This window comes from Oncorhynchus kisutch, linkage group LG17 (genome assembly GCF_002021735.2).
Source record: "Oncorhynchus kisutch isolate 150728-3 linkage group LG17, Okis_V2, whole genome shotgun sequence".
Classification (NCBI taxonomy): Eukaryota; Metazoa; Chordata; class Actinopteri; order Salmoniformes; family Salmonidae; genus Oncorhynchus; species Oncorhynchus kisutch.
In genome coordinates, this window is record NC_034190.2 from 22,443,464 (window position 1) to 22,459,122 (window position 15,659).

Sequence of the window (15,659 nt, forward strand, 5' to 3'; positions counted from 1 at the left end):
CCCCACCCTGTGCAATTGGTTCCTGGACTATCTGACAGACCATCCCCCAGGCGGGGAAGGTAGGAAACAACACCCCACTTCGCTGATCCTCAACACAGAGGCACCACAAGGGCGCATGCTCAGTCCCCCCCTGTACTCCCTGTTCACCCATGACTGTGTGGCCACGCATGCCTCCAACTCAATCATCAAGTTCGTAGATAACAACAGTAGTAGGCCGGATTACCAACAATGATGAGACAGCCTACAAAGAGGTGGTGAGGGCCCTGGGAGTGTAGTGCCAGGAAAATAACCTCGCACTCAATGTCGACAAACCAAAGGAGCTGATGGTGGACTTCAAGAAACAACGGAGGGAGCCCGCCCCTATCCATAGACGGGACCGTAGCGGAGCAGGTAGAAAGCTTCAAGTTCTTCAGCATACACATCACTGATGACCTGAAATGGTCCACCCACACAGACAGTGTGGTGAAGGCGCAGCAGCATCTCTTCAAGATCTATGCAGCCTACTCAATCACTTTTTATAGCTACTGTTTACAGGCCTCCTGTGCCATATACAGAGTTCCTCATTGAGTTCCCTGAATTCCTATCGGACCTTGTAGTCATAGCAGATAATATTCTAATTTTTGGTCTTTAATATTCACATGGAAAAGTCCACAGACCCACTCCAAAAGGCTTTCGGAGCCATCATCGACTCAGTAGGTTGTCTAGAGGTCAACCAATTATGATTTTTCAAGGCCGATACCGATTATTGGAGGCCCGAAAAAGTCTATACCGATTAATCGGCCGATTTTTAAAAATGTATTTGTAATAATGACAATTACAACAATACTGAATTAACACTTATTTTACCTTAATATAATACATCAATAAAATCAATTTAGCCTCAAGTAAATAATGAAACATGTTCAATTTGGTTTAAATAATGCAAAAACAAAGTGTTGGAGAAGAAAGTTAAAGTGCAATATGTGCTATGTAAGAAAGCTAACGTTTCAGTTCCTTGCTCAGAACATGAGAACATATGAAAGCTGGTGGTTCCTTTTAACAGGAGACTTCAATCTTCAATATTCCCAGGTAAAAAGTTTTAGGATGTAGTTGTATTTCATTAACCTTTGACTATTGGATGTTCTTATAGGCACTTTAGTATTGTCAGTGTAAGACTATAGCTTCCGTCCCTCTCCTCGCTCCTCCCTGGGCTCGAACCAGCAACACAACGGCAACAGCCACTATCGAAGCAGCGTTAGCCATGCAGAGCTAGGGGAATAACTACTAGAAGGCTCAGAGTGAGTGACGTTTGAAACGCTATTAGCGCGCGCTAACTAGCTAGCCATTTCACGTCGGCTACACCAGCCTCATCTCGGGAGTTGATAGGCTTGAAGTCAAACAGCGCAATGCTTGACGCACATGAAGAGCTGCTGGCAAAACGCACAAAAGTGCTGTTTGAATTAATGTTTACGAGCCTGCTTCTGCCTACCACCGCTCAGTCAGATACTTAGATACTTGTATGCTCAGTCAGATTATATGCAACGCAGGACACGCTAGATAATACCTAGTAATATCAACCATGTGTAGTTAACTAGTGATTATGATTGTTTTTTATAAGATAAGTTTAATGCTAGCTAGCAACTTACCTTGGCTTACTGCATTCGCGTAACAGGGAGTCTCCTTGTGGAGTGCAACGAGAGAGAGGCAGGTCGTTATTGCGTTGGACTAGTTAACTGTAAGGTTGCAAGATTGGATCCCCGAGCTGACAAGGTGAAAATCTGTTGTTCTGCCCCTGAACAAGGCAGTTAACCCACCGTTCCTAGGCCGTCATTGAAAATAAGAATGTGTTCTTAACTGACTTGCCTAGTTAAATAAAAAGGTATATAAAAAATAAAATATATATGTAAAATGGCAAATCCGCACCCAAAAATACGGATTTCCGATTGTTATGAAAACTTGAAATCGGCCCTAATTAAAATCGGTCGACCTCTAGTTTTGTCCAACATGTATCTGGGCCTACTCACTGTCACAGTCATATTCTGGACCTAGTTTTGTCCCATGGAATAAATGTTGTGGATCTTAATGTTTTTCCTCATAATCCTGGACTATCGGACCACCATTTTATTACGTTTGCAATTGCAACAACTTATCTGCTCAGACCCCAACCAAGGAGCATCAAAAGTCGTGCTATAAATTCACAGACAACACAGATTCCTTGATGCCCTTCCAGACTTCCTATGCCTACCCAAGGACGTCAGAGGACAAAAATCAGTTAACCACCTAACTGAGGAACTCAATTTAACCTTGCGCAATACCCTAGATGCAGTTGCACCCCTAAAAACATTTATCATAAGAAACTAGCTCCCTGGTATACAGAAAATACCCGAGCTCTGAAGCAAGCTTCCAGAAACTTGGAACGGAAATGGCGGCACACCAAACTGGAAGTCTTCCGACTAGCTTGGAAAGACAGTACCGTGCAGTATCGAAGACCCCTTACTGCTGCTCGATCATCCTATTTTTCCAACTTAATTGAGGAAAATAAGAACAATCCGAAATGTATTTTGTATACTGTCACAAAGCTAACTAAAAAGCAGCATCCCCCAAGTGAGGATGGCTTTCAGTTCAGCAGTAATACATTCATGAACTTCTTTGAGGAAAAGATCATGATTATTAGATAGCAAATTACGGACTCCTCTTTAAATCTGCGTATTCCTTCAATGCTCAGTTGTCCGGAGTCTGCACAACTCTGCCAGGACCTAGGATCAAGAGAGACACTCAAGTGTTTTAGTACTATATCTCTTGACAAAATGATGAAAATAATCATGGCCTCTAAAACTTCAAGCTGCATACTGGACCCTATTCCAACTAAACTACTGAAAGAGCTGCTTCCTGTGCTTGGCCCTCCTATGTTGAACATAATAAACGGCTCTCTATCCACCGAATGTGTACCAAATTCACTAAAAGTGGCAGTAATAAAGCCTCTTGAAAAAGCCAAACCTTGACCCAGAAAATATAAAACACTATCGACCTATATCGAATCTTCTATTCCTCTCAAAATTTTTAGAAAAGGCTGTTGCGCAGCAACTCATTCCTGAGGACAAACAATCTATACGAAATGCTTCAGTCTGGTTTTAGACCCCATCATAGCACTGAGACTGCACTTGTGAAGGTGGTAAATGACCGTTTAATGGCATCAGACAGAGGCTCTGCATCGGTCCTCGTGCTCCTAGACCTTAGTGCTGCTTTTGATACCATCGATCACCACATTCTTTTGGAGAGATTGGAAACCCAAATTGGTCTACACGGAAGTGTTCTGGCCTGGTTTAGAGCTTATCTGTCTGAAAGATATCAGTTTGTCCTCTGACAAATCAACTGTATATTTTGGTGTTCCTCAAGGTTCCGTTTTAGGACCATTATTGTTTTCACTATATATTTTACCTCTTGGGGATGTCATTCAAAAACATAATGTTAACTTTCACTGCTATGCGGATGAAACACAGCTGTACATTTCAATGAAACACAGCTGTACATTTCAATGAAACATGGTGAGGCCCCAAAACTGCCCTCGCTAGAAGCCTGTGTTACAGACATAAGGAAGTGGAGGGCTGAAAACTTTCTACTTTTAAACTCGGACAAAACAGAGATGCTTGTTCTAGGTCCCAAGAAACAAAGAGATCTTCTGTTGAATCTGACAATTAATCTTAATGGTTGTACAGTCGTCTCAAATAAAACTGAAGGACCTCTGTGTTACTCTGGACCCTGAGCTCTCTTTTGACGAACATATCAAGACTGTTTCAAGGACAGCTTTTTTCCCCATCTACGTACAAATTGCAAAAATCAGAAACTTTGCCCCCAAAAAAATGCAGAAAAATGAATCCATGCTTTTGTTACTTCAAGGTTAGACTACTGCAATGCTCTACTGTCCGGCTACCCGGATAAAGCACTAAATAAACGTCAGTTAATGCTAAATACGGATGCTGGAATCCTGATTAGAACCCCAAAATTTGATCATATTACTCTGATTTGGTCCTGCCGTACATACCTGCACGTACGCTACGGTCACAAGACGCAGGCCTCCTAATTGCAGTTGGAGGCAGGGCTTTCTCCTATAGAGTTCCATTTTTATGGAATGGTCTGCCTACCCACGTGAGAGACGCAGACTCGGTCTCAACCTTTATGTCTTTACTGAAGACTCATCTCTTCAGTGGGTCTATGATTGAGTGTAGTGTGGCCCAGGAGTGTGAAGGTGAACGGAAAGGCTCTGGAGCAACGAACCACCCTTTCTGTCTCTGCCTGGCCGGTTCCCCTCTTTCCACTGGGATTCTCTGCCTCTAACCCTATTACAGGGGCTGAGTCACTGGCTTACTAGGGCTCTTTCATACCGTCCCTAGGAGGGGTGCGTCACTTGAGTGGGTTGAGTCACTAATTGACTGATCACTGAGTGATCTTCCTGTCTGGGTTGGCGTCCCCCCCTTGGGTTGTGCCGTGGTGGAGATCTTTGTGGGCTACACTCGGCCTTGTCTCAGGATGGTAAGTTGGTGGTTGAAGATATCCCTCTAGTGGTGTGGGGGCTGTGCTTTGGCAAAGTGGGTGGGGTTATATCCTTCCTGTTTGGCCCTGTCCGGGCGTGTCATCGGATGGGGCCACGGTGTCTCCTGACCCCTCGGTCTCAGCCTCCAGTATTTATGCTGCAGTAGTTTATGTGTCGGGTGGCTAGGGTCAGTTTGTTATATCTGGAGTATTTCTCCTGTCTTATCCGGTGTTCTGTGTGCATTTAAGTATGCTCTCTCTAATTCTCTCTTTCGGAGGACCCTAGGACCATGCCTCAGGACTACCTGGCATGATGACTCCTTGCTGTCCCCTGTCCACCTGGCCTGCTGCTGCTCCAGTTTCAACTGTTCTGCCTGCGGCTATGGAATCCTGACCTGTTCACCGGACATGCTACCTGTCCCAGACCTGCTGTTTTCAACTCTCTAGAGACAGCAGGAGTGGTAGATCTTAATGATCGGCTATGAAAAACCAACTGAAATTTACTCCTGTGGTGCTGTCTTGCTGCACCCGACAACTACTGCGATTATTAATATTATTTGACCATGCTGGTCATTTATGAACATTTGAACATCTTGGCCATGTTCTGTTATAATCTCCACCCGGCACAGCCAGAAGAGGACTGGCCACCCCTCATAGCCTGGTTCCTCTCTAAGTTTCTTCCTAGGTTTTGGCCTTTCTAGGGAGTTTTTCCTAGCCACCGTGCTTCTACACCTGCATTGCTTGCTGTTTGGGGTTTTAGGCTAGGTTTCTGTACAGCACTTTGAGATATCAGATGATGTAAGAAGGGCTATATAAATACATTTGACTCAACCTCAGGAGGCTGAAGAAATTTGGCTTGGCACCTTAAACCCTCAGACTTTTAGATGCACAATTGAGAGCATCCTGTCGGGCTGTATCACCACCTGGTATGGTAAGTGCACCGCCCACAACCACATGGCTCTCCAGAGGGTGGTGCGGTCTGCACATTGCGTCATCGAGGGCAAACTACCTGCCCCCCAGGACACCTACAGCACCCGATGTCACAGGAAGGTCAAAAAGATCATCAAGGACAACAACCACCTGAGCCACTGCCTGTTCACCCCGCATTCATCCAAAAGGTGAGGTCAGTACAGGTGCATCAAAGCTGGGACCGAGAGACTGAAAAACAGTTTCTATCTCAAGGCCATCAGACCGTTAAATAGCCATCACTAGGCGGCTTCCACCCCGTTACGTAACCCTGAACCTTAAAGGCTGCTGCCTCATATACATAGACTTGAAATCACTGGCCACTTTAATCATGTTTACATATTTTTGCTTTACTTAACTCATATGTATATACTGTATTCTATTCTACTGTATTTAGTCAATGCCACTGACATTGCTCATCCTAATATTTATATATTCCTTAATTCCATTTTAGGTTGTGTGTTTTGTTGTGAATTGTTAGATATTACTGCACTGTTGGAGCTAGAAACACAAGCATTTCGCTACACCCACAATTGCATCTGCTAAACGTGTATATGTGACAAATACAATTTTATTTGACTAAATAAAAAGGTCAATATACAGTGGGGCAAAAAAGTATTTAGTCAGCCACCAATTGTGCAGGTTCTCCCACTTAAAAAGATGAGGCCTGTAATTTTCATCATAGGTACACTTCAACTATGACAGACAAAATGAGAAAAGAAATCCAGAAAATCACATTGTAGGATTTTTTTATGAATTTGCAAATTATGGTGGAAAATAAGTATTTGGTTAATAACAAAAGTTTCTCAATACTTTTTTATATACCCTTTGATGGCAATGACAGAGGTCAAACGTTTTCTGTAAGTCTTCACAAGGTTTTCACACACTGTTGCTGGTATTTTGGCCCATTCCTGCATGCAGATCTCCTCTAGAGCAGTGATGTTTTGGGGCTGTTGCGGGGCAACACGGACTTTCAACTCCCTCCAAAGATTTTCTATGGGGTTGAGATCTGGAGACTGGCTAGGCCACTCCAGGACCTTGAAATGCTTCTTACAAAGCCACTCCTTCGTTGCCCGGGCGGTGTGTTTGGATCATTGTCATGCTGAAAGACCCAGCCACGTTTCATCTTCAATGCCCTTGCTGATGGAAGGAGGTTTTCACTCAAAATACATGGCCCCATTCATTCTTTCCTTTACACGGATCAGTCGTCCTGGTACCTTTGCAGAAAAACAGCCCCAAAGCATGATGTTTCCACCCCCATGCTTCACAGTAGGTATGGTGTTCTTTGAATGCTACTCCGCATTCTTTGTCCTCCAAACACGACGAGTTTTTACCAAAAAGTTCTATTTTGGTTTCATCGGACTATATGGCATTCTCCCAATCTTCTTCTGGATCATCCAAATGCTCTCTAGCAAACTTCAGACGGGCCTGGACATGTACTGGCTTAAGCAGGGGGACACGTCTGGCACTGCAGGATTTGAGTCCCTGGCGGCGTAGTGTTTTACTGATGGTAGGCTTTGTTACTTTTGTCCCAGCTCTCTGCAGGTCATTCACTAGGTCCACCTGTGTGGTTCTGGGATTTTTGCACACCGGGGTGAGATCTTGTGTGGAGCCCCAGATCGAGGGAGATTATCAGTGGTCAGTGCATTTCCTAATAATTTCTCCCACAGTTGATTTCTTCAAACCAAGCTGCTTACCTATTGCAGATTCAGTCTTCCCAGCCTGGTTCAGGTCTACAATTTTGTTTCTGGTGTCCTTTGACAGGTCTTTGGTCTTGGCCATAGTAGAGTTTGGAGTGTGACTGTTTGAGATTGTGGACAGGTGTATTTTATAATGATAACAAGTTCAAACAGGTGCTATGAATACAGGTAACGAGTGGAGGGCAGAGGAGCCTCTTAAAGAAGAAGTTACAGGTCTGTGAGAGCCAGAAATATTGCTTGTTTGTAGGTGACCAAATACTTATTTTCCACCATAATTTGCAAATAAATTCATAAAAAAACCCTACAATGTGATTTTCTGGATTATTTTTCTCATTTTGTCTGTCATAGTTGAAGTGTACATATGATGAAAATTACAGGCCTCTCATCTTTTTAAGTGGGAGAACTTGCACAATTGGTGGCTGACCAAATACTTTTTTGCCCCAGTGTAATTCATGGTCCTTTAGGCCTACATACTTTACAGTGAGCCAATATTTACAACATGACTGTGAGCAACAATCACCATGGAGACCAGGCATTGACGACACCCCCAGGAAGTAACGGGTCAAACAGGAAGAAGATTTACAGCCTGCCTTCCCACAGTATTCCTAGAAGAGCATTCCTACAGAATTCCAAGGAGTCTGGATATTCTGGAAAAATCAATCCACCAGCGAGTGAGAAAAATGCTGAGCACCTAAAAAAAATAACACTATTATAGCCTCTTCATTTGGACAACAGAGGAGAGGAGAAAGGGGAGGTTAGTTGAGAGGAGAGGACAATCACCTTGGTGGTCGGAGTTCCGATGGACAGAGAGTTGAAACCCTTGACCATTCAAATCGTCCGGTCTGTGGGAGGAAGTCCGGTCCACAGTTTCCTGTGTGAATGGAGAAACAGAAAGCACAATAAAATCAGGACAAACACTACCATTCAAAAGTTCAGGGTCACTTAGAAATGTCCTTGTTTTTGAAAGAAACGCAAATTTTTTGTCCATTAAAATAACATCAAATTGATCCGAAATACGGTGTAGACATTGTTAATGTTATAAATGACTATTGTAGCTGGAAACGGCAGATTTTTTTATTCAATATCTAAATAGGTGTACAGAGGCCCATAATCAGCAACCATCACTCCTGTGTTCCAATGGCATGTTGTGTTCGCTAATCCAAGTTTAGCATTTTAAAAGGCTAATTGATCATTAGAAAACCCTTTTGCAATTATGTTAGCACAGCTGAAGACTTGTGCTGATTAAAGAAGCAATAAAACTGGCCATCTTTAGACTAGTTGAGTATGTGGAGTATCAGCATTTGTGGGTTCAATTACAGTCTCAAAATGGCCAGAAACAAAGACCTTTCTTCTGAAACTCATCAGTCTACTCTTGTTTTGAGAAATGAAGGGTCTAAAGGAGGCCAGTTTTATTGCTTCTTTAATCAGAACAACAGTTTACAGCTGTGCTAACATAATTGCAAAAAGGTTTTCTAATGATCAATTAGCCTCTGGACACCTATGTAGATATTCAATATATATATATATTTTTTTTTTTACAAAAATCAGCCATTTCCAGCTACAATAGTCATTTACAACATTAACAATGTTTACACTATTTTATGTTTTATTTTTTTTATTTTTTAAATGGACCAAAAAAAGAAAGTGCTTTTCTTTCAAAAACAAGGATATTAAGTGACCCCAAACTTTTGAATGGTAGTATACACTGCAGGGAAGCATGCATATTCCCTTAGCATTGTATTGTTTTTTTATGCAAATGGCACATAGGTACCCATAGGGCTCTGGTCAAAGTAGTGGTAGGGATTAAGGTGTCATTTGAGAAAGAGAACCGTTTGGAACACGTCTGGGAGAGCTTTGTCTGCACGGATATGAATCTGTCATCCAGCCAATATATACAAACGCACACAAACGTTTGCATGTGCCTGCACACACAGATGCACAAACTGCTCTTCACACACACACACAGCAGCCTCAGATAAGGAGCACTGCTGAGGAGAATAAAAAATAAAAAAAAGGAAAACATTTTCAATTTTCCAGGAAAGCGGAGAACACGGAAGTACAGTTTCCAGGAACTGCCCGCTGCCAGGGGTACGGCACACACACACACACACACCACTCCCCTCTGAAAACATCCATAAACGCCCAGAGAGATTTACAGCTCCGAGAAGCAGCCAAGGATTTTCCTGGGACAGCTCTGCTGCATACATACGTCTGTGGAAACCAGAACTACACAACACAAACACACATATAATATGCACGTCATCCACAAACTTGACACACATCACACACACACACCAGAACAGTCCTATACCCACAACCATACTGACCTTTCACACAGACACACAGGTCCATGGCAGCAGTGATACCATATAACTGTGCAGGAAGGTTGTAACTACCACATGTCTGTAGGACAGAGTCAACTATTATATGTATATTACCACAATAAAGGGATATTTTCGCAATTTTACATATTTAGGTATTTGTTTCCTTACCTTGCGGAAGGTCTTTTCTGACTGTATTGAACAGATCGAGGACAAAAGTGGTGAAAGAGAGAGGTTTGAGAAGCTAGTGTTGTAAAAATTAGCAGGTCTGACCATCTTAGCAAGCATGCCAGAACTCGGGACTGCACAATACACACCATATCCATACATATGGAGACCACCGAGTTTGAACACAGGTTATCAGTGTGCCACAAGACAGAATTAGCCCGCTGAGCTAAAGCCTAGTTTGGAGAGAAAAGTCTTCTAGCATGGTTCTCTGCTACACACTCACACAAAGCGTTTCTCCCTCTAATGTGTCCATGGCTCACATCCAGGTCTCCCGCTTGGACACACACACACGCGCTCAGCTCTTCCGCTCCGAGAGTCTTGAAACATGGCTCAGATGGACAAACTATACCCAGAGAGAGTTTTGTAAGTACAATATGTGGAAGAGAGGTTCATCCTCATCTACACACACTCAACCTACTGTCTCAGCCCTGAGAGGCTGCATGGTGTGTGTGAGACAATGCATTATATAATGGATAAGGTTGGCCCATCAACATGATACAGCATGACAGTTTACACACAAACATTCCACGCTTTCAGCCCTAATGAATTAAAATGCTGATTGGGGTGGGTGGGAAAGGTGGTGTGTGTCTGATGTTGTGAAGTTGTTTGTTTTGCTGGTCTATTTATAGGCCTTGAGGGCCTCCAGTCTAGTCCTATAGGACACAACGGTTCAGACTCAGACTAAAGCACAAAAGCCTGCTTGACTCACAATAGCCTCATTCACTACAGTAGTAAGGGGGAAAACCTAGTCAATTGTACAACAATGCATTCAACTGAAATGTGTCTTCCGCATTTCACCCAACCCCTCTGAATCAGAGAGGTGCGGAGGGCTGCCATAGTCGACATCCAAACCTTTGGCACCCGGGAAACAGTGGGTTAACTGCCTTGCTCAGGGGCAGAACGAATGATTTTTAGCTTGTCAGCTCGGGGATTCGATCCAGTAACCTTTTGGGGGTTACTGGCCCAACGCTCTAACCACTAGGCTACATGTTGGTTACTGGCACAACGCTCTAACCACTAGGCTACCTGCTGGTTACTGGCCCAACGCTCTAACCACTAGGCTACCTGCCTCTAACCACTAGGCTACCTGCCTCTAACCACTAGGCTACCTGCCTCTAACCACTAGGCTACCTGCCTCTAACCACTAGGCTACCTGCCTCTAACCACTAGGCTACCTGCCTCTAACCACTAGGCTACCTGGTACAGTGGAATAATAGTAATGCTACTAGGGTAACTATCCCAACATTTTTCAGAAATTCCAGTTGAAGAAACCCTAAATACTACTGCTTCTATAACCACTTCTAATGGGTCTGTGTGACAGCTGAGCATTGTCACGGTTACAGCAGGCATGCAAACATGTGAGACCCAGCCTTGTCACTATGGTTATAGTCACAGACACAGGTGTCGTGTGTGTGTATAGTCTTTACCTGGAAGTTAGATTGGAGGAGGAAGTAGTCTGGACACCCGGCTAAGGCCATGTTATCCTTCTGCAGGCTCCGGTTCTGGAGATCACATTTACTTCTCACTCCACTGACCAGATACCTACACAGAGAGACCAACGGACCATCAAACAAGGAACCCTAACTGTAGAGAAAGACAATAACAAAAATCACACACACACAGCTCTGATGCTTCTCAAACAACTCCTCAGACTAAATAAGGGATTATCCCATATCACATGACTACTTAACACTTGCAGAGAGAGAGAGAAAGAAAGAAAAAGAGAGGAGAGTGACAAACTAAGGGCCAGTTTCCCAGACAAAAAGTAAGCCTATAGTCCTGAACTAAAAAGCATGCTCAGAAGAGAATCTCCAGTAAAATTGCTTCGAGGTCTAGTACTCAAATCTTCTTTCTTATCTAATATGGGCTAGTCTTAGAGTGTCTAAATTGGTCTACATGCATTGACTAAGCACACTGGTCCCAGATAACTCACTGCTACATTCCTGACCGTACCATGATGAAGCTTATCCTAACCTTGCCTGCTTGGGGACAAATCAATGACTGTATATACAGTATATGAATGGACAAAGCCATCGATCACATGACACATTTATTCCTATGTGAAGACTCAATAGCACATTGGAGACAAATTAGGTTGGTGAAGATGGCATTTTATGGAGACGTGCAGTTTAAGGACACCAGGAACTGATGTTGCAGGATAGCTCAGTGCTGCCCCCTCTCATTGTGTAACTCAAGTTGAAGGCTGACTGGGGTACTGCAGGTTGCCATTAGCAACTAAACATCTTCTGTGTGTGATTTTAAAATAATTGGTTCAAGGACATACATGCCCTTAGCTAGCTGTATTAGAATAAAATTATTGGTACCATGATTGTCTTAGATTTTTTTTACACAAATATTGATATTTTTTCATTCACTATAATGGGGATCCTGTTTCCTGCTAACAATGCCCACAGGGCAGTTGGCCTTGAACTTGTGGTTCAATGAGAGAGGGCAGTTTCTCTCCCCTGGGACATCTCCTAACTTCCATTAAAAAAAGAGGCAATCTGCAGTTGCTACATCCATTTTTGAACTTATAAATTAATGATATGTGCCCATTGATTCTTGAAGAATATAACTTAAATGCCTCAGCTTAGTTCAACTGTCAGACACCATCAGAACCCAAAATATAAGCATGTTTTACCAATGTTTGTAAACAAAGAAATGTAAACTAACACTTTATAGCACTTTAAACATGGTTAAAACTATACTTTTTATATCATGGATGATCAATCAGTCCTTAGCTCTGTCTATGAATTAGACTGGTTACACTTCTCCAGCAACATCCCTCAGCTTTTTACAGAAACAGGGGTGGGAAAAGCGCTTTGTTATTGTTTCAACTGCTGATGGCAAAGAGCACGCAAAAATTATATTTAAGTGGAAGTTAACATTTTCACCTTGAACAGAGTGGAGCTAGTAGGCAATCTTCGGTGGGCTGCCGCAGCACTGTAACGCTAGGAGAAACACTGACTGGGCTAACTCACTGTAAAGCATGGAACACAGAATCTCTCCGGTTCTTATCAGTGGAAGGTCGTTCCTCATCTTGCTAGAACAAAAACAGTACCTGCTGTATGCCGACCCGGTAGCGATGAACCTACCGATTCTATTTGTAGAATCGCAATGCTCGTCAGTGGCCAACAACTTGACTTTGAGCCAATCAAAGAGCAATATCCCCCATGTGGGGCAGCATCCATATATCCACAGATAAGCCAGTCACACTTCATATGCAATGTAGGATATGGGATGGTAGCTAGCTAATTGCACAGACGTAATGCACACAACACTAAATACTTCCTACAAGTTAGGAAACCTCTGTAGCTAGTACTGACATTATAATTAAATCACAATGGATAGTTTCCATGAAACAACTGCCAAGTTAGTGCAGTGTCCTTAGCTAGCTACCTAGCTCTAGTTCTGCTAGCTAGCGAATACACTAGCATCAGCAAGTTAGCTAAACATTTGGCTGAGGGCTAGCACTGGCAGTATGTAATTATGGAAAGTGAATAAAATTGTTTGTCACTTTGCTAAGTAGTTATTTAGCTGTGGGCATCTGGCTAGTATCAACAAGGGCTTTCTACAAAAAAGCAACATCAGCGCAGATAGCTTGGAAGCGAGACCATAAGCAATACGCATGGACAGGTGTTGCCAAGCAACGCTACTGCCACCTTCTGGTTTGGAGTATGTTAACAAGGCTGAGTGGCTGGAGACGTCCAAGGTCGTTGCTGTGTGAACACAAAAGAGATTGACTGCCGACACTCTGAACAGAGGTGCTAAGTACTGTCGGCAGAAAAAAACGTTTGACAATTCTACCTGTATGTCTGAGCTTTAACGCTAGGAGAAATGACTGGGCCAACTCACTAACTCGAGAAGCTGAAAATAGTAGCCAGCTATTAACAGCTACCCCATTCTCCTGTCTTATCTCACTGACCCCTTCATTCATTCAGACACCCACAGAGAGACTAACTAGCTTCATGTGAGAGAGAGACTAATTAGCTTCATGTTATTTGGCATCTAGTTGGACAGGGAATGGGTGTTAATGACATGCCATGTCCATCTTAATAACCATGTTGATGTATTGAAACACAACCCACTTGACATTTTCTGACATTTGTGTTTCAGAAGAGGGGGGCAAGAGAGAGAGAAACTATTTAACTGACCATACAGAGAGGACCAGAGAGCTGACTGGAACAAAGAGCAACTTAATAATGTCAGGGCCCTGTGTGTGTGTGTGTGTGTGTGGAGGGAGGAGCTATAGGAACATGGGCTCATTGTAATGGATGGAATAAATGTAACGGTATCAAACAAACATATGGAAACCACAGTTGACTCGGTTCCATTTATTCCATTCCAACCATTACAATGAGCCGGTCCTCGTATAGCTCCTCCCACAAGCCTTCTCTAGTGTGTGCGGTTTTATTGAGAAGGCCCCCATCCCAAGTAAATTCTGCTGATTCTGCAAAATTCCCTGCACTAACACACCTGATCCTGCAATTCAATATCTGGAGGCACAGCTGATTAGTAGAGAGAGAGCACGAGAGAGGAGGGTTGACAGATGACTCAGTGACAGAGCAGCTTAGCCAGTCAGATAGCTGAGACCATAAAAGGTGCAGATTACATTATGTAATGTCTATGTATAATAAGTCATGGTCTTTATGACAGTCATCCATGTAGACAAACAAAAGTAACTACTTACTGTCATAAACTAACAGAATCTCAGACTCTGGCCTGATAGAACCATGATTTGAGGTCCACTCTACACACTGTATAAAATGTAAAACATATTATTATGATTTAGTCTGTGACTTAGGTAAAGATGCATAGTGTGTTGTTGTTGTAGGCGACGTTTGCTTTACGAAACCGGTAGACTAGTCTGCTCAACAGTATGTGTGAGTGGGTCCTATAGGCCAGGCTGTCAGGGGGCATGTTTACAATGTTACACCCCCCCCCCCCCCCCCGCCCTCTCAGTGCATGACATATGTAAAGTAAGCATAAACAACATAACGTTTGCCAAGAAAATAGTCTTTGCGGCACTTCTCCAAACAGAAACATAACGGATTAGATCAGGTAAAGAAAGGACGACTCACCTCGAGACCTGCTGGACTAGCACACAGAAACGCAGGGAGCTGAAACACAGGGAGCCAAGAGAGGGGAGCGCGTGACAATCGGTGTCGGTAGGCTATTCCTTTAGATAAAAGGACCAAACAAATGGGAAAATCTCCTGTAGTTATCTCTCACGTTGTCCTATTGAGCTGGGTACACGGTCACACACAACATCCACTCACACACACACACACACATTTAACACTGCACATCTAACAGCTGACTGCCACAAGTTTAACGCACACAAGAAGGAAAACTCTTCCCTGAACCGCCTCCATACGCAGCTGACTCCTCCCCATACAGGGAATCCCTCTCGTTAATAAAGCCACGGTCTTCAATATATGCACCGTCAAACCAGACTAACAACATTTTTTTACAACGAATGGAGCAAATAGAATCCAATACCATAAGCATATGCAAAGATCACTTAATTGCTATCATGTCTGTTCCCTGAGATCAACATTACTTTTTTAAAACTTGATTTGAAGCTACCCATCCTTTGTTAACTAAAACTTAAATGACCAAAAACCCATTTACATGTAGCAATAATTTCCTTCGAATTGAGATATGATACAGTATGTTAAGACAAGCTCATTAGGCATTTATAAGTTATACTCATTTCTAGATTTTTTTTACCCCATTTTTCATCATATCCAATTGCGATCTTGTCTCATCACTGCACCATCACTACACCATTCAACTGACTACCAAAGTCAGCCTGCAGTGGAACCAGTCTGCCACAATGAGTTGCTATAGCGCAATGAGCCAAGTATAGCCCCCCGGCCAAACCCTCCCATAACCCGGATGACACTGGGCCAATTGTGCACCACCCTAAGGG

At 43.1% G+C, this 15,659-nt stretch overlaps 1 protein-coding gene across 1 annotated transcript in view; it reads right to left on the reverse strand.

Moving 5' to 3' along the window:
- The window catches only part of LOC109907342 (growth factor receptor-bound protein 10), a 54,279-nt gene extending 39,162 nt beyond the window's left edge, over window positions 1-15,117 (reverse strand). Inside the window, exons 1-4 of the mRNA XM_020505246.2 lie at window positions 15,065-15,117; window positions 14,806-14,844; window positions 11,152-11,266; window positions 7,956-8,046 (exon numbers count right to left, since the gene is read on the reverse strand). Of these exons, the coding sequence (XP_020360835.1) occupies window positions 7,956-8,046; window positions 11,152-11,266; window positions 14,806-14,844; window positions 15,065-15,099 (280 nt within the window). The 5' untranslated portion in view covers window positions 15,100-15,117. The remainder of the gene's footprint in view (window positions 1-7,955; window positions 8,047-11,151; window positions 11,267-14,805; window positions 14,845-15,064) is intronic.
- Window positions 15,118-15,659: the final 542 nt, after the last annotated feature.